Genomic DNA, 22,525 nt, shown 5'->3' on the forward strand with positions numbered 1-22,525 from the left:
ACTCATCTCAGTGACCGCAACATATCAAAAGGATGCCACACTCAAGACGTTTATTTAAACAGAAAATATGAAAAAACAAAGAAACCCATAGAAAGTATAAATCATGGATGTTGCTTCAAGGTCAGGAACATAAAGCTAATACTCAATTGCCACCAGGAGACAGCAGCTGTGGTTGCAAAAGGGCTTCTGATCCGAGTCTGTGAAAAAGCAACTCTCTGACTTGACCTCTGTAAAAACTTTCCTGCTGAGTTCATGGTCTTAGTCAGTCCTTTTGGGTCATACTGAATAAAAAAAAGTCTATTTACCAAATCTTGGTCATACTATGTTGCAAACTGAAAGATTGAAAGTGAAACCACTTGTTTCGAAGCTTTAGCCCAGGACTACATCCATCTTTTATATTGTTTTTTTTTTTTTTTAAAAAGACACAGGACTACTTGGAGGTCAGTCCTAAAAGGAAAGGAGATAAATCCCTACAAAGAATCAGGGACCTTAGAACCTTATGCTGGAGAGCTGGGTAGTCTGGGAGAGAAAGAGAAACTCTTTTCCCAGCCTCCTTTAAATCAGGGCAGGGCAGGGCGATCATCAGTTACTCCACCTGGTGCACCTGAGAGAGAGAGAGAGGGTGAGGAGATGAGTGAGGGAGGGAAAAAAGAAGCAAACACAAGGGGAGGGAGCAGAACACTAACTCCCTATAGTCTGAATAAAGAACACCTACTAAGTATTTAGGCCTTGACATCTTTCCAAGTGAATATTGTGTGCTGCGGTGGTTTATGATCCTATTACGTATGCGACTGTTGCAGTGTAAGGAGAATCATTGGGTTGCTAGACAATAAGCACAACCTCTGTTTTTTTTTCCACCATAAGTTGATAAAAGTATTTGCCTTTCACATTATGATTTCTGTTTGTTTTTTGTATTGTGGTGCAGTCAGTTTTTATTCTTTTGGTCTTTGATCTTCCCTTGCTTTTCTTTTTTTTTAATGATTTTATTTTTCATGCACATGCATCAAGTTCACCAAGCAATGCCATACCTGCCATAACTCGGTGGCTATATGTGATCCTGGGAACAAGAATAGTTCAGCTGTTGGTTGGTTGTTTCGTGAGTTGGTTTAGTTAAAGTTCAAGAATCTTGCAAAACTGTCAAAAGAAAATCTATAGTGTAATTCATACTGCAACTTGTGATCTCTGAGACAGCTATATTGTATACTATATACTGTGTGTTTTTCATTTGAAGAAGTTTCTTAAGTTAGTGAGCGTCTAAAGAAGGGATTTTACTGTAGTAGACATTACTAAGCTCAACACTTCTTTTACTGCTGTCGAGCTGTTGAAGGTTTTTAACGATCCAACAAGTGATCATTAGAATACTAACTGCTTCTTCACATTTCATTTGTCTGTTTTTTAGTATATATAATGTTGCTACAGTGTTATTTTGATTTAGGTATGTGCCACTGTATATAATTTTAATATCTTATATCTTTTTAGTACTATTTTTGGTCACTGTTTTAAAAACTGAACAGAAGCAGCAGATGAAAATGAGCATATCTTACTAATTCATGTATGATTAAATAAAATCTACTAGTTTGTATCATGCAATGTCATAGAAAACGAAATACAAGTTTTAAGTTTCAGTATGATGTTTAAAAGAAATTATTTAATCTGCTGCTAATCATCAGCTAAATGCTGAAAAGCAAAACATCACCATGTCAGCTATTTGAGATTCGGAACAAAACAGTGTGCTGTCTGTTAAATTTAAACTGTTGCCACTTAATTTTATGAGTCATGTAATTATACATATTCTAAGCTTATAAAGGCTGACTGTTTCCTGTGACAGGCATAGATATATAAAGCAGATTGTATCATTGTATAAGAAACAAGTCGCGTTCAACAGAGGGAGAAACTGGTTAAGAGAGGCAGCTATGCTGTGGTTCATCCTGAGCCTCTGCTGCTTCTTCAACATTATCATTCTTAAAGGGAACTGATCACCACTGACCCCTCCACGAGAACCCAATTGTAGTTGCTGTGGTAACGAAATCTAATGCTGGTCTCTTTGTTTTTAGTTAAGTGGTTCATATGGACACTGGACTTCAAGTGGGCCACAAAGAGGATGTACTTTAACTAGTGTGCATCCAAAAACAGGGACAGGATTCAAGTCTGAGTTTCTAATAAATCTGAATTAGAGACAAAAGACAATTCTAGAGTGATACTGTTAATGTGGTGTCTGTTGGATGATAAAAGAAGCACATAAATTGCCATTGAGATGGAACATAGAGTTTTCATGCTCATATTTTCAGCTTTCAATTATGTCAACTGCATGGCTGCAACTACAATTCTTGGCATATTTCGCAAAGAGGACTCTTATCACTTCATGCTTGATCACTGTCTGGTGCAGCTAGTGGCATTATCCATGGACTGCCACAGATATCTATGTCAGTCCAAGTCCAAGGCCAAGATAACTACCTGCCCAATCATTCATCTGTCTTCTCTCTGACTTGCCCCTAAAGCAAACCCAGTAGGAGCACACCGCCTGCTTCCCTGATTCCCTCCAGGCTGAAGAGCTTGTCACAAGCAGGGCTGCATTTAGATACAATGCTCCATTACATCAATAATAGATAGGAGGATGAAGGAGGCAAGCCAAATAGGATGGGACAGCTCACTCAACAGGAGATGACGAGTTGCAATGATGGGGAAAAAGTGTGTGTTTGCATTTGCACATGTACAGTATGTTGGTGTGTGCATAGGACTGGACATGCTACACGAACAAGAGGTGCATGTGAGAGATGAGATGACAAGAGAGAGAGAAGGTCTGTGGGATACTGGGCGGTATCGACTTAGTGGATTTCTGCAACGATGGCACCATTTAGGATCAGACTGACCCAGTTTCCACAGAGCCCATACATTTTAGATAATCCCTAAGGAAACTGGGTTTGCACAGTCTGCCTCCCCTGCATGATTTCACATTGTAGCATACAGCAGGTAGAGTCAGGGACACAAAATGAAGCACTTAAACGTACATGCTGAATCATGCACGGTTGTGTTAAAGAGAGGATATTCATTTCCCTACCTCAGTTAAACCACCTTCCTTTGCTCAGTCCTCCTCCTCCATGTGCTCTTCCCCCTCTCCCTCCTTTTCCCCTTCTGCACCAGTTGAAGTGGTTATGTGGCTTTATGCGGCAGCCATTTAAATCATTACCTTCCCCACATTGATCCAGCCAGAAGGTAATTGGCTCAATCAAGAGAATTAAAAGCCCGGGTAAGATTGAATAATTCAGCACACAGATCAAAAGAGGAGGGGAAGAAGAGAAAAAAGAGGATGGGGGGAGGGAAATAAGAAGAATGCCGATATTAACGCAGTGAATGAGAAAGTGAGCACTGCAAGTAAAGGGGAGGGCAAAAAGAATTAAAATAAGAATATTAGCATGTGAATGAGGTAGAAGTATATGCAGAGTGAAAGACAAAATAGTGCAGCATTATGATGCAGAAACTGACAGACAGAGAGCACTACGACTGCACGATGAGAAAAAACAAATAAGGTAAATACTTAAGTGAAGCTGAACAGGAAGACCGGGTTCCCACAGATAACGCTCATAAAAAAAAACATCCAGTGTTTAAAACTATCCGTCCCTGTGTGTGGTGCTAATGCCATTTTTAGTCTTCCTCTCAGCATCCTTACAACCCATTGTTAGTAATGATTAATCCATTATTAGAGAATCAACAATAGTGATAGGAGCATAACAGTTATATACAGGAATTGGATATTTAAAAAAACATTACATTTTATTATGTATAGTTACGGAAATTCCCTATGAATTAGTTCCATTATTTGTGCTTCTTTAAAAAACATACTGTTAAGTAACCAGAGTAATCAGTGATGTCAATGTTACGGATGTGGTTTGTCGATGCATTTTGGAGGCAAGGTATTAGGTTAGGAGAAATTTATGAGACAAAGGTTCACGTGTATTAGTGTTTGTAAGTGTAGTGGGGTGCTGATGTTGGAAAATCAAGTGATGCTGAAAACAGTCCTTCCCTCAAAGCTGAAATATTCGCTGTTTGTCATTTTTAATAACGTGGGCAGTAAGGAAGGTCAAAACCAGCTGTTCAAATGCTCATGAATGTCAGAGCTGTTTTTTTAAAATTAGAGATAGAAGGTTAGGAGGACAATTACAGCCATCTCCTGCCTTGAAGCATTAACCGTCCCGTAGCTTTTTTAGGTCAGTATCTTATCTATCTAAGCTTAGCTGAGCTGTTCAATAACTCTTTGTCTTTGATTTCAGGTCATTTCAGTCCACCCAGTACAGGACTGCTTTTGCTGTGATCCGAGAAACAGATGCAGAAATTGGAATCAATTTTAACTGGGCAGATGCTCTCATTTAATGCAGTTCCTCCAACCATATCTGCAATGGCCTCGCAGGAGTCTTCCAGTCGACTTAACTGCAGTCCCAGTCGTGTATGCCAGCCTGTTAGTTTTCAGCCTCCTTCTCACCAGTAGTAGAGTCACATGAGCCCTGTTCCCCCCTGCTGCGTTCCCCTGGCTGCTGTGCACAGTGCTACAGAAAAACTAGAGGAAATGTCTGCGCTTTAAAAAAGCAACATCCAGCCGGGCTGAGAGAAGGAACACAACAGATAGATGAATATATGCCACACATAAACAGCAGCTAATCCACACATGGCTGTGCGAGTCTTGACGAGTGCCTAAGTGTGTGGGTATAAGCAGCTGATTTTAGTGTTAAATGTGGCATACAGAGGCCCTTTTTTCTTTATAGATGGGTTTTGGTGCTTGTAACCTCGTGAGCTAATGCATCATCTTAATCAGAATGCTTTTAATCGAATGTGTTTGTCTAGTGTTTAGAGATGAGAGCGCTCCCTGTGCTGGTAAGCAAACGCACAAACACACACGTACCGCAGTCTTGCGTCATTTCTATATAAAAAAAAAAACATTGTAATATCAAGGGACTATAAAAGGGGAAAGGTTTGGATATTTAAGAAGACAACCAACCAAGTTCAGAGAATTTTATCGCTACTTGTGCTAAATATTTCACACAGCATTCAGCATGCTCCTGCTCTTCTGTTTCTGAATGCACCAGGGGAATGTAGGAATAAGAAATATACGCACAGACTGACACAGATGCTCTGTATTCAAATGACAGCTTATTTTTAAAACCGTTTTTATTCTTCAACCCAGCGCTAACCTAATATCGGTATGAAGTTGTGTGCGGACGTAAGCGTGACTTGTCGCCGGTAATGAACCATGAATTATAGACATGGTTCATATATCACCCTCACGTTCACACTGTAACATGCACAAATTTGCATGTGAGATTAGTGAAAGCTGCTTGACCTCTAACCAAGGGCGTGATGGGTGGTAGACGGATATGATATGGGAGATGTAGCTCTAAAATACGAGTCAGTTTCCTGCGGGGCTTATCAGAGCTGCTTGACTGGCGTGTGAGCAGCGAGTGGCCGTCAGTTGTCAGGATTTAAACTTGGGGAGGAAATGAGATGCTGGGGTGTACTTTGAATATCCTTTAATGGTAGAAAAGAAATGAGAGAGAGAAGGGAAAGAAAACCCACACACTAAACACTTTATATCACTATGGAAAGGAATGCATGCTTCAGCGGTACGGTTAGTATTCACAAATTATCTAAATAGAAGCGGCATGCTAATCTGTCGTTCTTCTCAGCTGGAGCAGTATTAGAGCTATGTCTAGTGTGTTTTGAATAGATCCAGTACTTTACTTGCTGTGGTGGCTGCATCAGACTGTCTGGATGACAGACACATCTTCCTCCCTTCATTAATCTCCATTTAGTTCTGCACTGGAGGGAGTGAGGGAAGGAGCGGGGGGGGGAGAGGAAGAGGGAGGGAGCGAAGCCAGCAAGGGAGCATCGGACAAGGGGGAAAGAGGAGCAAGATTAAAGATATGACCGGCCATGAAATCGAAAAGGAGATGGCGGATGGGGGAGATGGAGAAAAGATGAAGAAAAAGAAGATGACGGGAATCTGAAATTTATATAGCGAGTTAAGGTGTAGTTGCTGAGAAGACGGGTGAGAAAAGTGAGCAAAGTGAGAGGGCACGGTGGAAGCATAGATGACCCGAGGAATATAGGTATAAATTGGAGAAAAATCAAGGCAAGAGAGAATGGCAGGAGGAGGGGAAAGGGAGCCTGCTGTTTGATCTTTAACAGGATTATTTTTTTCCCTGCTGTCCTTTTATTTATTTGATTTTCCCTCATATTTATTCATAAGTAAATTCTGGCTGTGTGCCAGCAGAAAACCACATCAGGCTTTCTGAGCTTCACCCTGTGAATGTGCATCACCAATACACACAGCCGCACTGGTTAATCCTAAAGAGATTCCTGTGAACCTCTGCAGCCCTGCAGTAGGCAGGGATGCAGGAGACTGCATTTTTTAAGTATTTTGAGTTCTTTTGTTTTAACAGCCAAGTTTTAGAACTACATGACCATCTGCTTGTTTGCTCTCTCTGTATAGAGAGGGATGCTGGTCCCGCATCCTCGTTGTATACTATCCATCAGCACAGACTAAAAGGATAGGAAACAAAGCAAAGGCTGGCCTGGACCCTCATGATTATGTTGATTCCCTTATTGGGATTTGTCTGGTAGTTGACCTAGTGGGCTTCTGTTTGAGTGCTAAACCCTCATCTGAGTGGTAGGTGCTGGATCCTGCACTGATATTGATTTGGTCTTCCTGTCAGATTATCGATGCTGATCTTCAATAAAGCCATCATTTGAGTACAACACTTAACTCTGTGGCCTGTAGCCCAATCGGTATTTAGATATATCTATATATTTTTTTTAATATTTTTGTGGCTTCTCAAGCTAAATGGTAGAGATTTCTGGGCTATAGAGATCTCTTACTAATGCACAAATACTGTAACCTCATTTTGTATGATGTTCAGAGCATATTGACGTTCATTATTGAATTTTTGTGCATGTTTGTGTGTTTTTATGTTCATACGCCTTACTCTTAAAAGCCCTTCATGTGGGATTTATTGGTCAATGGGCAGAAACAGAAAGGGTACACACAGTCCTCCGTGACATGACGGCATGCATCACAGATTTTGCCATAGATTTATGATATTCCCTCATCCTTTAATATTTTATAGAGTCCCACGTAGTTAGAATACATATTGTATCTTCTGTAGTTTCTAGTGTACATACGTTAAACACAGATGTGTGAGAGCTTCACAAAGTCCATAAACTAGATCATAAAAAGTGTGCATGTGTGTCAGTGGTCCCCCAGCAGACAGTACGGAAGATAGCCATTAGACCAGCGCTGCAGATTGTCTTGTAGGGTGCTCAAGGCCACAAAATGCAATTAGATTCCAGTGTAAAATATTTATTTCCACAACACCTACTGTGCACTAGAGGAGCCTTTACTCACAGCATGCTTAAATATGAAAATAGTCTATAAAGTACATGCCTGAGAGAACAGCAGATACTATTTCTCAGTGTGGGCTCCTGTGCTGTGGGCACAGATGAGTGCATGCAAATAATACTGAGGGCAGGGCAACATATGACTGCTTGGTTTGTTACTTTCTTATATACTTGAAGTTAACACAGTATAATACGTTAATCCAGCTGTGGCGGAATGACACAGGTCTACATATTGCTGTATGCATTTCTTTATTATGCAGTTGATTTCACTTTAGTGAAAGCAATGTTTGAGGTATTGTCTAACAGACTGACAGGTATAATGTGAGGTTAGGAAACTATGTGTTTACCTGTCTAACAGACCTCACGCAGTTGTTGTGTTTACTGCATTATATCAATGACTGAACTTTAACAGATTTTAAATGCACTTCTGAGAAAGTTCCATATGTGATAGCATTTTCATATTTACTGTAGCATAACAAACTTTAATAGTATAAGAACGGCTGCACAATTATATCCGCAATGCTAACATGCTATTTTGTTCAATAGTGAGATTGAGATTATTTGTAACATTATTCACTGATTTTACTAAAACATTTTTTATTGCATTGTTTAAATAAGAGTGAAATATTTGCTGCTTTCAATTTGTCACATCTGTGCAAATCTTTGCATTGAAAAATTATTCACTTAAAGCACATCTCTTAATGACAGTCCTGTTGACTTAATAAAATGAAGTCAAAGGGAAACTGCTCCCGCATTTCATTATTTTTGTAGGCCTTCATGCTTTAATTGCACTGCAGTTTATGGTGTGTTTTCATGTGGTTTAATGAGTTGTGTTGCTTTGCAGTTCAGAGGCACAGCACTTTTTACATATGAGTTGTCCTTGGCTAACATAACATGCGCTAAATCCAAAGTATTTCCAAGCAACTACCTGCTTTTAAGGACATTTTCTTTGCTTTTTGCTGTTCCAGACATTTGGATGTTATTGTAATTGTATCTTTTAACATAGTGTTACCCAATAAACCCTTCAAACTTCAAGCTACATGATGCAGGGAACAGCTGTGATTGGCACATGCAGGCACATGTTTAAATATCAATTTAACCTCCTAGGACCTGGCGTCCACATATGTGGACATCACATTTTGGGTTATTTAGACCAAAATACAAAATTTTGCTCCACAAGGGCCTGATATCCACTTACGAGGACATTAAACTGCTGCTGTATATCCTCATATGTGGATCTCATTTTTCTTAGAAACAAAAATCAGGTAAAAAAAAAATCTGGTAATTCTTTGTCTTTACATTCATCATGTCCCAATCAGCCTAAATAGCGAAGAGAAATTAAAATTGCATGCCATGACAGATTTCGGGTCTTGGGAGGTTAAGGGAGCGCCTGATTTGCTTTTAATTTGTGTTCCAATTGGTGGAGCTTGCATTTTAAACATTTCACGATCATGCTCCTTTAATTGTGGGAAGCCAGAATCATGATTGAGATTAAAACTCTAATAATCCTACAGCCCTAAGTGCAATCGGAAATGTCTGGAAACATCATGAAATGTGTAAGACCAAGACCAGAAGTCTCTGCAGCGAGTGATTGAAACTGACAGAACATATTCAGTGAGGTGTCTGATCAAAGCCCAAAGGATACCAAAAGTCAACCCTACTCATAGCCTGTTCACCCCGCTGCCATTTGGCAAGTGGTACTGGAATCCCCACTGCTTTACCACAATCTGAAAGAGTTCTTTCAATTTATCATAGATGCACATTGTTGCACAATAACTGTTTGCCTCTACCTGCTGCAACATCAAAATTGTAGTAATAACAATTTATTACTATATCAATATAATAGTTATAGTTATTTATAGCTGAGCATATATAAATGGTTTTATTAATGCTTCTTCCACTACTGATTGCATTATTTTTTATCTTATGGTGTCTATGTACATTCCTGTTTTCTATTTTGTAGAGCAATGGATTTCCTGTTAGAGTTGGCAACCCAAACCCGAATTTAAAATGACAAAATTCACTAGTGTCACGAGTCACTTCAGCATCACAAGGTTCCAACGTGATTTAAGGTGGTATACCTGAGGAATTTAGTAGTTAAACTTGGAATAATCATTGCATGTCCAAACCTCTAAGAATTAATTAAAAGGGTTTTTGTACCTCTTAAAGCGACATCTTCTTTGAACAAGGACCACACTCAGCTGCCTCTTCTAGCCTCTCCAGCTTAGTCTGAAATGCTTAATAGTCTTGACTAGGGTTATTTTGTGCGCGACCAAGTGAAGTTTGCAAAATGGTGCAAGATTTGAAAATATGTAAAGTGCAAGGACAGGTGAACCCTGACTGTGGGTAGGTTTCAAGAGCAAGAGTCAGCAAGCTGTGAGCTAGTTTTTGCACTCTCGCTGTGTCTTCCCAACCATGTGTCCGTGGGTCTGTGTGGGTGATTGAGTGGGCGGAGGACAAATGTTAGAGGAGTAAGCAGCTTGGGCAGTAGTTCGTATAAGGAACCAGTGTCTCGGCAACAAAGTTTTTTAAATCGTTCTCGGAAAATCTTGAGGGGGGATATGATTGTTTTCATTGACATTCCATCCTTAAAAGTACTGGGTTTGAGTGCCAGCAGATACTTTTTATGCATATATTGTTCTGCCAGTGAAAAATAAGCATGCATGTGCACACACGTTTATATGCATGTGTATATGTATAATATTTGTGTGTGTGTTTGTTTTTCTCCTCCACTAAGAGGATTACTGTAGATTTACAAGGCCTGGTAACAATGAGTAGACCCACCCCAGGGACCCATACTCAATCACTATCACAATGAAATGCTGCTAATTCCTATTTAAAGCTTGCGCAGAGCCACTGCCCTCCCTACTCTCCAGGCCGAGGGAGAGCAGGCAGCTCAGAGACAGAGCGAGGACGAATCCACGTTTTGTTAGTCAGTATCATTTCTGTTAATTTGTGTCAGTGATTTCATCTGTGAAGTCCTCATAAATCACTCTACAATTTTTTCTGGATATTAAGTTCATGAGACTAATATGTGAGTGTCACTAGGGAGCGATGCATGTTAGCATCTATGTCATTTGTCGTGGAAGTGAACACCCAAAAGCCCAATCCTCACAAGCACCACTCCTTATTGGCAAGCCACTGAATAATTCAGAAGTTTGAAACGTGAATGGGATTGCTTTCACTTCTGGCTAGCAGGTTAATGTTGGGAGTCTGCTGTTGCATTAAATGGATGCAGTAATTCGTAATGCCAGGGCAGTCAAGGCAAGAAGCAAAGAAAGGGGCATGATTTTGTTGTATTGGATTGCATTCCATTCATGAGCATTTATTCTTATTGTATATGCATTTACCGCATGGTGTTTCTCATAGACTTTCCTATCTAATTCCCATCCATTTGGAGGAAAAAACCCACTTAATTGGACACAGAATCAGGGACACAAATCTCCAGCTGCATAAATATTTTAGAGGAACGCATCAAGCAGTCGCTCCTATCTCTGTCGCTAGTCTCTGTCTTTGTCATTCCCTTTGTGCTGTGCATGCATACAGGTGCACCTGAAAGCACTCTCTGGATGTATATGCTTGCACGGGTTTTGTAAAAGTTATAGTTCTTTTCTTTTTTTCTTGTGGTCATTAAAAGGAACACATCTTTGGCTTTAGCTCACTTAAGAAATCCATTTTACTTACACACTAGACAAACTCTTGCGTGCAAAAAAAACGGGCAAGCAAACACACACGCACGTATACGGTGTCTTTAAACTGGGACGCTAAGATAATTGGGGTAATGATTTTTGCATTATTAATGAACCAAGCTTCATACTCATCTTAATTGAAAATGTTCTTTTATCTTCAGCATATGATGACTTTTTGCTGGCTTTGTATTGTGACTTGGAATTTTTGTTGTGTGCTCTTTTCAGCAAACATATTAATTGAAATGACTAACTACAACTCAGGAAAGGTGGGGGTTAACCAGGGAACTAGTAGTAATTGTGAAAAACTGAGAGAATATCATATGCCGGTATATTTCCAATGTTAAGCAGAGCCAAAACATTGATCAAAGGGGCTTGGTGATGGGTAAATCCAAGAGGTGTAATTTCAATATAGTTGGGGGAGAAAAACATGGTAGGAGGACAGGCTGCAGTGAGGCATCATATCTTAGCATGAGGAGTAGATCGAAAGTTGGGGGCAGAGAGGACAGAAGATTAAACAGGGGTAAATATTTAAGGGCATGTGCAGACAGAGCGCTGATCACACTTCAGCAGGAGTGATGATATCAATAACAGGTTTCTATTGACTTGTTCTACTTTGTGCCATCAGTCAACAACCAGCATCAGATGCTATTGGCTGATGGTGTATAGACCTTGCTCTTGTAGCATAACAGCACTAAATGGCAAGCTTCTTTCTTTTGGTGGTGAAATACACACGTTTACGTTAAAATAATTTCAGCTCTTGTGTTTGTATAAGTTTGTCAGAGGAACAGTGCCTGGATCTAGGCTTAAGGCAGTGTGTCATTAACTCCCGTGGCCCCGAGTGCCAGCTCTCACTGGAGATGTCTCTTTACGACTGGACAGACTTACAGATGGATGGATGGATGGATGGATCATTGCTTCCTTTCCTCTCCCACCTGCTCTGTCATTGTCAGTTCTTCTGCTGTCACCTTGATTTAACATCACATTTATTACTCCTCCATAATTATCATACTATTTAATGTTTTGATTTGTTATTTATGCCATGTTGTAGCCACAAGTGGCCCAAAATTTAATAAGCACACCTGAGTAATGCAACTTGACAACCGAGTAAGACTGGTACAGTGGCCACGAAGGCTGTACTCTGTGATCTGCTTTAGATTACCTCGTGCACATGACTGGAGTACAAATCTACACTGAAGAGCTTATCTTCAAGTATAGGCACAGTTAACATCTCTCAGTTAGTAGTGGGGATGTCTGTGGATTTTGTTGGCCTCCACCCCAGCTCCCTCCTTCCGGTAATAGAGGTCTCAGAAAATGCTGCTTCACAAAGCCTGAGGATACAAAGTCCAATGGTCCACAAAATGTCTAGAGACATGTCTAACCCAGATTCACAAAGTTTTTGGAAAGGGGAGGAAGGGGCTCTACAGTTCTGTTTGCAGATTTATTATCTAACCTAGACATCACTATACAATTGATGGGAGTTTAAGATCTAGAGCTGCAGTATATGTGCAGTCATTTCCCTAAAGGTAGCAGTAAGCTCAGAACATTTGTATCTTTGAAAGCCTGTCCTGTTGATAGAGACGTCAGATGATGCATTGCTCATATGGGGTGTTGGAATAACAACGTATTTTCTTGTTTTATTTCTAGGACTTGCTGTATGAGGCTTTTCACCTTGTTTTCTTTAATACTGAATTCCCATTGTGCAGCCCTTGTCAAAGCTAGCTTTGCTGTGGGCCTGAGGGTGTGGAAAGCCATGTGCTTTTCCCAGCGCACATATCCACCAGCTGCTTCTTTTTTACGAGACAGCCAAGAAACTTCTCCGTCAGGGCTTTCTGTCTAGTTTTTGCATTGTATAAATATAAACAGGCCTTAGGGAATGATGTGAAGTTTACACAGATCTGAAGCCGAGTAGCTGATGTAAATGACTGAAAATAACAATAATGCTCACCATTTTAGCTAAGGTTTTTGTATTAACTGATTACCAAGAGCACAGTTGTTTGTCTGTGAGTGGAATTTATTGCCTTGTTTTTCCTCCCTCCGTTCTTCCACCTCCTCTTTATTTTTGTGTCTCGGGCCGCAAGAGGGAAGAGGGAGAGGAGCATGGGTGATAATGACTTGTCAAATTAGAAGTGATGGAACCTGCAGCGAGTGTAAACACAATTCGGAATGTTCAGATGACATTTTCCAAGCTGTATTTCTACTGGGGAAGATTAGCAGAGTGACAGCTCAGCCTGAATCACATGGATCACAGCTGCACAATGGAGAGCGCCGGCACACACATACACACACACAGAGACAGAGAGCGAAGAAATAACTGGCATTTTAATACAACACTGCAGACTGACACCTGCATAGACAAACACAAAGACTGCCCCACAGAAGGAAAAAAGGCAAGTCTGCGCACAAGCTTTGCATTTGAGGATTGTGTTATTTGAAGTGCTTTTCTTCCTTGGCCTTTTTTCCTAGTTATGGTCCAAGGGACCTGGCTCAGTCAGTCAGGCTGTGTATGGATTCATGTCCATGTGGGCTGCCCACACCCTGTCAGCATGATGGATGGTGTTCACACACAGCCTTGACTTTATATCTTATAGGGACTTTATTTGCATGTGCTCTCATTGCCAGTAAAACTGCACATGATGTAGGAGAGCCACTGACTTTTTAGTTGTTAAGATATTAGGGCCTCCTGTTTCTTAGTGTTCTATTTTACGCATGGCCGTCCTCCCCCAGCAGAAACCGTGAACGGTGCTGCTCATTTCCCAAGTTCGCCTATGAAATAAAGAGCCATTTACGAGGAACAATGTCCCGGCCACCACATCTCCCTCTATCCTGCCCCCACTATTGGAGAGATACTATTGAGAGTCCCGGCCACATCAATTTGGGCCTCAAATGACTTTCTCCAGCTGGCCAAATCCTGACAAGCTTTCTGTTCTCCTTAAAAAGAGCCCCTTTATCATCAAGAGAAAGGAAGAAAGGATGAGAGAGGAAAGGCGAGAGCGGGAGAGAGCGAGAGAGAGAGAGAGGGAAGTCAAAAAGCTAATGTCTCAGTGACACCCTTTTGCACACAACAGGGGAAATTTCTGTTCTATAAAGGGTTCTGGTTAATTTGAAGTCAATTGGAGAGTTATTAAAAGGATCTGAGTGAGCTGTGCTGAACTTGGTCAAGGGCAACAAACCCACCCTGGTTTCTGTATGAACAATAGAAACAGGACTCACCTTCAGGCAAACTTGAAAGTTTCTGTGATTCACCCATAAAACACTTTTGATACATTAATGAATACTGTGGGTGTGTTTACTTTCAGATTCTAGCCTACTGTCATTATTTAATCAACAGATGTATTTGCGTGCCGTTTCTTTCGGAGCAGATCCTGTGGGGTAAATCTCATTTTTGAGGATCTTATTTTTTGTTTATCTCTCAAAAATCCATCTTGCCTTTGAAACATCTCTGGCAATATAAATGCAAATGCAAACATCTACTGTTATAAATTAGATTTACTTAATTTCACTATCTTCCCTGTATTCTTCCTGTGGTCCTCAGGTGAAGCTTCAGTAGTTTAATGCTGCACTGCTGTGTATTACATCATATTTTACAGAGCAAGCACTGCAAATATTATCACATGGAGAAAAAAACTACTGAAATAAGCTGCAGAAAAATGGTACAGCCAGTGTATTTCACATACAGTATTATATTTTTCTTAGGCTTATGTGAAGACACATGTGAAGTATAGGTGTGGTCACTTTTTAGCAGTCCATTAATGTGTGTAATTGTCTCAGTTTACTGGGGATGATCTGTTATGCTTGTGATAACGTGAATTCAATTTTCCACAGAACAGTAACCGTATAAAATAACACAGAAAAAATGTAATTCAATAACAAATAATGGATAATAGCTTTCAGATATTACAGCAGAGATTAAGGAAGGTCATTATCTCAGAGTCACATATAAGGTTACATAAGGTTGGTTTGCAATAATGGTGGCCATTTACAGTCTGAAGGTGGTTTTGAAAAGAGACTCCAATGTTCAGACTCCAATGTTTGTTAGAATAAAAGGCCCATTTTCTAAATCTAATGAGCTAAATAAGTTATAACATATAAATTTAAACTTTAAACACTGAAAACCATGAAATAAGAAAAAAATGTAAATGTGAACCATCCAAGGCAGTATTTGTAACATAATCAGGAATTGTAGTGAAATTTATTTGAAGAAACTGGACAGTTGTGATAGTGGTGATCGTTTTTTGTTTTTTTTTCTTAACTTTTTCAGTATCATTATCAGTTAAGTGCTGCACAGTTCAGTGGCCGCAAACATGTGAATCATGCAGTTCTCTTTGCGATTGGTTACAGAGTCGTCCACGAAAAGTGGAACCTAACGGTGCAGCCAGTTAGGAAGATGATAGCACGTTTTCTCTGGTACCCAGTAGCAACTTTATACAAGTTAAATGATGGAGTGTGGAAAAATCATAGAGTTGATGAAACATAAAGGAGATTAATGATAGAAGAAAACCTGGATGTGACATACGCTGAGAGTGATTAAAGGGGTTTAAAAACAACAACCAGTTGGTATAGATTGACTAACAGTGAAAACATTTTCTTCATCGTTTTATGGAATTTTAGTTCTAATTATTTATGGTCTATAATTCTGTGAAAAGCAAACAAGGTAAATTGTGTCTGAAACGGAATAGCTTACTTCCTGTTGTTTCTAGAAAACTGGCATGCATCTGTCGCTTTTACCCAACTCAGAGTATTTTCTGATGTCCTCCTCCTACCAGCTTCAGCAAAAACATTGAGACTTTAAAAGATCCTAATCTGAAGTAAATTACTTATTTAATACTTCATTCTAACTTTCTGCTCAAACATACAAATTTGGGCTAATATAACAGAGGCAATGGGGACCGTGAGTTTGGATCAGCTGGAAGTTTTGTGCAAACACAACCCATCACTTGTTGTTTATCCCTCTTCTTGTATCTTCTTCTACATAATCAGTCTTTCGATATAATAATATACTGCATATGTGCACAGTTTCACACAGTTAGAAGAATCTAAACAAAAGGAGGCATGAAAGCAATCAATGTTGCATATTTCTACAGCAGGTCAGCAGTTTGGGTATTCCTTTCCTTCGTGTGTAGTCGCATGATGATTTTCTTCACTCCCAATAGTTAAATGTAGTGATGTATTTATTTTGACATACAACTAGTGTATGTGTACATTACCCATAAAACTCCTGCTAATGATTAGCTACAGTCAGGGAGTAGATTACTCACATTTTGAAAGACTTTTGGAAGTCTGTAAATGAGTGTATAACAGGTTGACAATGCCTTATATGCAATTTAGAAGATTATTTATTTAAAATTAAATCTTTGTTGTTGCAACTGTTTTTTTGTTTTTTTGTTTTTTTTTATTCAGTTGCGACAGAAAGAGCACAGAGGCAGATTTATTCAAAGAAGAGTGATGTTCATCTAACTTTTTTCAGAGCAAATGCAGTTCGCCATCTTAGGAGAGAAATTATCAGTATTTCTTCACATTTGCATATAAATGAACAATGGTAAACTGTTAGTGAAAGAGAACGATTTAGAGACAGAGAAGTACAGAGTGGCACAGCACAAGGGGGAGAGATAAGCAAAAAAAAAAAAAAGCAGACATCACGTTATTTGTCCATGCTGGAGGTTTTTCTGGAGTTCTAGCAGGAGAGGGATAAGGAATTGGATGGATTTTCCTACAAATAATAGGAACCGTGTGTGTTTAGTGGTTGCACAACTGGATGTTTAAAAATGTTGACACTGGGGGTCTATAGGTACTGGCCTCAATTGCATAATTGCAAAGGTTTCAGTATAAATTATCTTTTTGTAATTGCAGGTTGCAAAATTAGCTCACGTTGGAATAGTTTCCGACAGACAAATTTATAAAACTTAGAATTTTGTATTATTCACAGAAATAGGAGAGGTGTGCACTGCAATATGTACTGCAAATGCCAACTGAGGCTGTGTGAGGTGCTGTTAGAAAGTAGCTTGTTTCACTGCAACAGTGAAGGATCAAAACAAAACCAAGCTGCATTATTTTCAGATGTTCTTGTTCTGTAAATACCAAATAATTAAGACAGATGGCAGAAGCTAATTTTGCTCATTGCTGAGTTTCTGAGTTGAATCAGCTGGCAGTTAACATATGCAGACCTGATTGATGTGGGTCCCCTACCTATAAGAGTTCTTAGAGTACATTTTTATTTCAAAGAATCAGAGCAAACATCACACATAACAACATTAAAAAAGACTGTGTTATTTTAAGCAGAGCACTGACTGCATTAGTGTACTGGCACCAGCTCCTGCATTCATACTTTACAAACACACTTACTCACAGCTCTCAGCTATTATCTGACTTATTACTTCCAATCATATTCATGCAGGTGTACATGAGGACATTAATAACTGCAAATATCTTGCTATTACTTGCTATTACTTAGGTTATACATTTATGTCACAGTATGTCCCTCATTATGGGCTTTTTATTTATGTGGAGATCCAATGTTAACCTACCTCTGATTCAAGGCTGGCAAGCCTGGAAGAAGCATTCAGATTCAGGGCACATTCAGGGACACGCAGAGGAACAGTTGGCTAAAAAGACAAAGTCAGTGATTTACAGAGACAGCTGGGATTCTATCACTACAGGTTAAGACTCGGGTAGTGGTTGACTATATTGTTCCTTGATTAAATAATCTGGAGCCTAGATGGGGAGATAGAGAATTAAGGCCCAGTAATGAGCCTAAAGGACACATTGTGATTGGTACCTAAGCCCATTTTAAAGACTAATGTGTGAATGGTTTCTCTATATTTACTGCTCTGTATATTTATTCATTCCATTAGCTGAATATAAAGGACTTATAGTACTAATGTGTGCAACACAGTAGATTTAAGTCATTTGAAGAAAGCTTATGGATGGTTTATAGAATAGTGGGTGTTTTATTATAGATTATGCACCATTACACCCCCCACCCCCCTCCACACACACAAACAGACACACACACAAACTTTTGTAGGGCCTGAAAGCCATCGAGAGATACTGTAGTTCATAATTATCCTTAGATATAGGCGAATTTAGGAGACTTTGTTGGTCATCTGTTTCCCTTTTCAGTCACCGGTTAAACAACAAAGCAATTATTTATTGTTATAAAGAAAAAAAAGTCCAAAATCACCAGTGGAGGAGGAAACACGAGCGGGCCAAGCTACAAGTCATAGGGGCATAGGGAGATAGGAAATAGAGTCATCCATGTGGCGTGGGTGTAAACTGAGAAAATGAGAAAGAGAAGAAAGAGACAGAAAGTTATTAAGTATCCTTATCCACATATGATCACTGAATGTCTTCCTGGCCTGCAAGAACCCTGCCGCCCACCTAACGTTTGATAATTACACTTCATTAAGAGAGCAGGTAGTGATGAGAGAAGCGAGTCTGATAACTGAGAGCAATGTGAGAGCGAGTGAGAGACATGGAAGCCCACTGGAGGCATATGATGTTGTGAAAGGATCACAGGAATTTGATTATGGGAGAAACAAAGCAGGAGTTGACTCGGGTTGGACGTAGCTCAATCTGTGATTTTATGTTAGGAGGTTGGGTTTGGTTTCCAAGTGTGCGTTTGCTTGTTTGTGTGGCTCCACGAGTGTGTATGCATGAGTGCCAGTAAATTTATTCTAGCTCAGGGGTCTGTATTTATTGCCTTGCTTTAGTGTCACATGAAGACGGACAGGTCTGGACCTCAACACAGAATGTAATAAGGTTTCTTTGAGACGCGCACACATACACGACACACATCCCACAGCTTGACATCCCTCCCCCTTGCTATTTTCTTGCACCAGCCATACCTATACCCTCTATATCATGTGCTGTAGTAGTGCTAGGGGAACAGCAGCACACTAGCACTAGCCAGTAAGGGAGTACTGCAGCTCATGGTACTGCAGTAAAGGAGGTGCAGAAGCCACCTTTCTTCAGACTGACAGTCATGTGGGAATGTGTCCATATGGAAAGACCCTTTACAGTATGGGCTTGTTTAAGAGTGGCCGAACAGAATCAGTACAAATGCGCGACGTCCCAGAGGAGCAGTGAAGAAAAGAGAGAGCTTCTGTATGTGCGTGTAGATATGTGTAGTGCTGTCAGTGTGAGAGAGTGAGAGGTGGGGACTGCAGTATTCCTCCAGCGGGAAGCATTGATTTTCCGGCCCAGCGTGGGGATGTGGGAAATGTCAGCCTCTAATTGAGTTGATAAAACCATTTTGAGTCTCAGACGTAAATATGGTTTCCCCCACAAAAGGCCACCGCATTAGACAACTCCCATTGGGATGTCTGTAAGGAATGAAAGGTCTCCTTGTGTGTGTGTGTGTTTGTGTGTGTGCGTGCGTGCGTGCGTGTGTGTGTGTGTTTACATATACATACTTTTATGCATGTGGAGTTTGTTTCTCAGACAGCTCAGGTCTGCACGGTGAAAGTAAAAGACAGGCATGGAGCTTCTGAAAAAAGTGTTTTCTTTCATTGCTTCATTCAGGCAAGCTTGTTAGAGTAAACAGTTTTTGTTGTGGCACAGGGGGCAGAAATGGATATTGTGAGCACAATGAAGAGGTCATATCCATTAGAGGTGTAGAAGGTGCATAAAAAAAGGATAAATGAAGCCTCTGTTGTCCCTGTTGATTAGTAGATTGATATTCAGAGAAGGGAGAAGATTTACTTTCTACTTCTGTGGAATGATATTTATGTCATAACAAATGTAGAGGAAATTCACCCTATTGTTTAGTTTTTCTCTGAGGTTTGTATTGCTTTTTTTTTTATTATTATAATGTCTTGTGGCTTTTTAGAATGATTAAAGTATCTAATAGTGTATCGAAATCTTCAACAAAAACATTTTGTGTAACCTTAACTGTGCTCATCATTAAGATGTTTGACAGTTAAAGTAATCAAGTCTGAAGTTCTGAGGTGTGTAGGTAAACACATGTGAAAGTACAGTTATGCCTGTTTGCATGCATTAGGGCATGTGGGCAGAGTGATAATTAGACAGGGCTTCACATTTTATTCCATGCACACACCTTCTAATTCTCTCACATTCAAATGTACGTAAGTGCACACACATTTGTAGCTAAGCACGCTGCTAATTACTGACATAATTAGGCAGACAACCATTCGTATAGGGAATGCACACTCATAAAAACACACACACACCTACACACACACACACGAGCGCGCCCACAGAAAGACACACATTACTTCCCTGGTAATTAAGAGTATTAATTACAAGCATAGCTGTCCCTGTGAGGCTCCGTATCACTCACAGACTGGCACGCAGCAGGGTTCTTATTACTTTATCTCACCACACCATCACTACTTCTCTCTGTCTCTTTCTCTCAGTCTCTGGTTACACATGCACACACATGCTTTCAAATATACACCTGCTGGATAAACAAATGTTACCTAATTAGTCAGAGACAGATAGCTGGCCATAGGTTAAAATCCAGTAGCTTGGGAACTAGGAGAGATGTGCTTGCCAGAAGTAGAACAGACCAGCGTGCCTGGTAGGCCCTGCCAGTTTCTTTGATTTTGTTGTGAGTTGAGTTGCCCTATATGTTTCATAGATAAGGCTTTAAGGTCCAGTTCTCATCTGTGCTGCACATGTTAGGTTTAATTTTAAAACTGTTTTCTTCTGAACTGCACTATATACAAAACCTTAGTCAGATAGCAGAGCTGTAGAACTGTAGGACAAGGCACAAAACCTGTTGAAGGGCTTATTCCCAACAACAAGCTAGCCTTGCACTGTGTTGCACTGGGGCTGTGGTGCACCCACAGCACTTGAAGGTGCATGACATCATTTATGAAGATATTTTATGGTTAATTCCAAATGTCACAGTGGTTATATAAGACAGTCAAAGCTTCCTTTGCAGAGGGCATCATAGCACATATGCCCTGGATGAGAAATGTCAACATATCAGGTAAGGAGGGAAGAGTTGTCTAGCACTGACGTAAGCACTGACGTAACAAATTTAATTGCAATCTTCAAAAAATACACACACTATGGAGCTAAAAGTCCTCTGCTATATGACTATCTATTCAGCATACACAATGAAATAACGGTATACTTGCATACTGTATACATAGCTTATTGTCTTATTACTAATAGAGCTATTTGAGGGAGTGTTTCAAAATACACACAGGACATTGTTGTTTATGACCCAGCAATCTTCCCTCCTGTCCTAAAGCAATGTGAGAATGCAAAATACCGATGTGTTGCTTTGTTGTTACATAATATATCTTTGAATATACTGCATACTGGAATTGCAGTACTAATGCTTATGCATGATTTATGATTTTATGACTCATTTTATAAATTCACTTTGGTAACGATGCATGTCTTGTTCCTTCTCTTTCTGCTTCTTTGTAGTGGATGGCTGTACAGACTGGTCAGTGGACTATCTGAAGTACCGGGTCCTTCAGGGTGAGCCGGTACGGATAAAATGTGCACTGTTCTATGGTTACATCCGAGCCAACTACAGCCAGGCACAGAGTGTGGGCCTTAGCCTCATGTGGTACCGCAGCTCTGGCCTTGGCCACAGTGACTTTGAGGAGCCCATCTCTTTTGATGGCGTGCGCATGAGCAAGGAGGAGGACGCAATTTGGTTCAGACCTGCTGACCTTCAAGATGTGGGCCTTTACTCTTGTGTCTTACGGTAAGTTTGAGTGATGTCTGTTCATATGGAACATGGAAATATGGAAGAACCTGTTCCTACAGTAAGGCAGATGAACTAAGCCTCTTACTTATAGCGAACTACCTTTGAAAGACATTATCTAGAAGCTACCAAGGTCACATACAGTAAGAGTGAGAAGCTGACAAGCTTCCTTTAATTATGTTTTTAAAAGTAGGGTAGGTCATTCTGTCAGTTAAAACTACAACTTCTAAATGTGATTAAGAAAAAGAAATGGGGTTCTTATTCTTTTTAGCAGGAAGTATCTACCAGAATGGACTTCTATCTCTATGACAGTGTCAAACAGGAAACATCTATCAAAATGAACTACTGTCTCTTTAAACGGGTTAAAAGTGCAGATTATCATTCATGTGGTTAGATTAATTGGCAACTTAACATTTCCATGAATCTCTACCATGGAGGTGAGATTGCATTATGCTTAGAATCATACGAACTATACTGATAGAAGTTGTTGTACTGTGATACCTATATGTGTTGTCAAGCGAAATAATAAGCATGTTATAGCCATTTCACGTCCCAGACATACTGTGCATGATGGTGCTCCTGGAGAGCGCACAGGACAAGCAGCACCGGGAAAATGCAGTGCTCTATAAATCTTAGTATCCAACAATAATAATATTATACTTAATAATCTAAATACAATATAGCTACTGCAGAAGAGGAGAGGACTTCAAGGGTTACATACCTAGATGCAAATCTGATATGCACATGCAGTGATAAAAGTAGTCAA

The 22,525-nt window shown here is 39.9% G+C and overlaps 1 protein-coding gene across 3 annotated transcripts in view; it reads left to right on the top strand.

The window, feature by feature from the left end:
* The window catches only part of il1rapl1a (interleukin 1 receptor accessory protein-like 1a), a 173,354-nt gene that overhangs the window by 45,171 nt on the left and 105,658 nt on the right, over positions 1-22,525 (top strand). For all 3 annotated transcript variants that reach the window (XM_085385190.1, XM_085385188.1, XM_085385189.1), the window contains exon 3: positions 21,474-21,759. In XM_085385190.1, the coding sequence (XP_085241316.1) occupies positions 21,474-21,759 (286 nt within the window). The remainder of the gene's footprint in view (positions 1-21,473; positions 21,760-22,525) is intronic.

Source organism: Rhamphochromis longiceps, linkage group LG16 (assembly GCF_057381845.1).
Source record: "Rhamphochromis longiceps isolate RC_006_pf linkage group LG16, R_longiceps_female_GT1.1, whole genome shotgun sequence".
Classification (NCBI taxonomy): Eukaryota; Metazoa; Chordata; class Actinopteri; order Cichliformes; family Cichlidae; genus Rhamphochromis; species Rhamphochromis longiceps.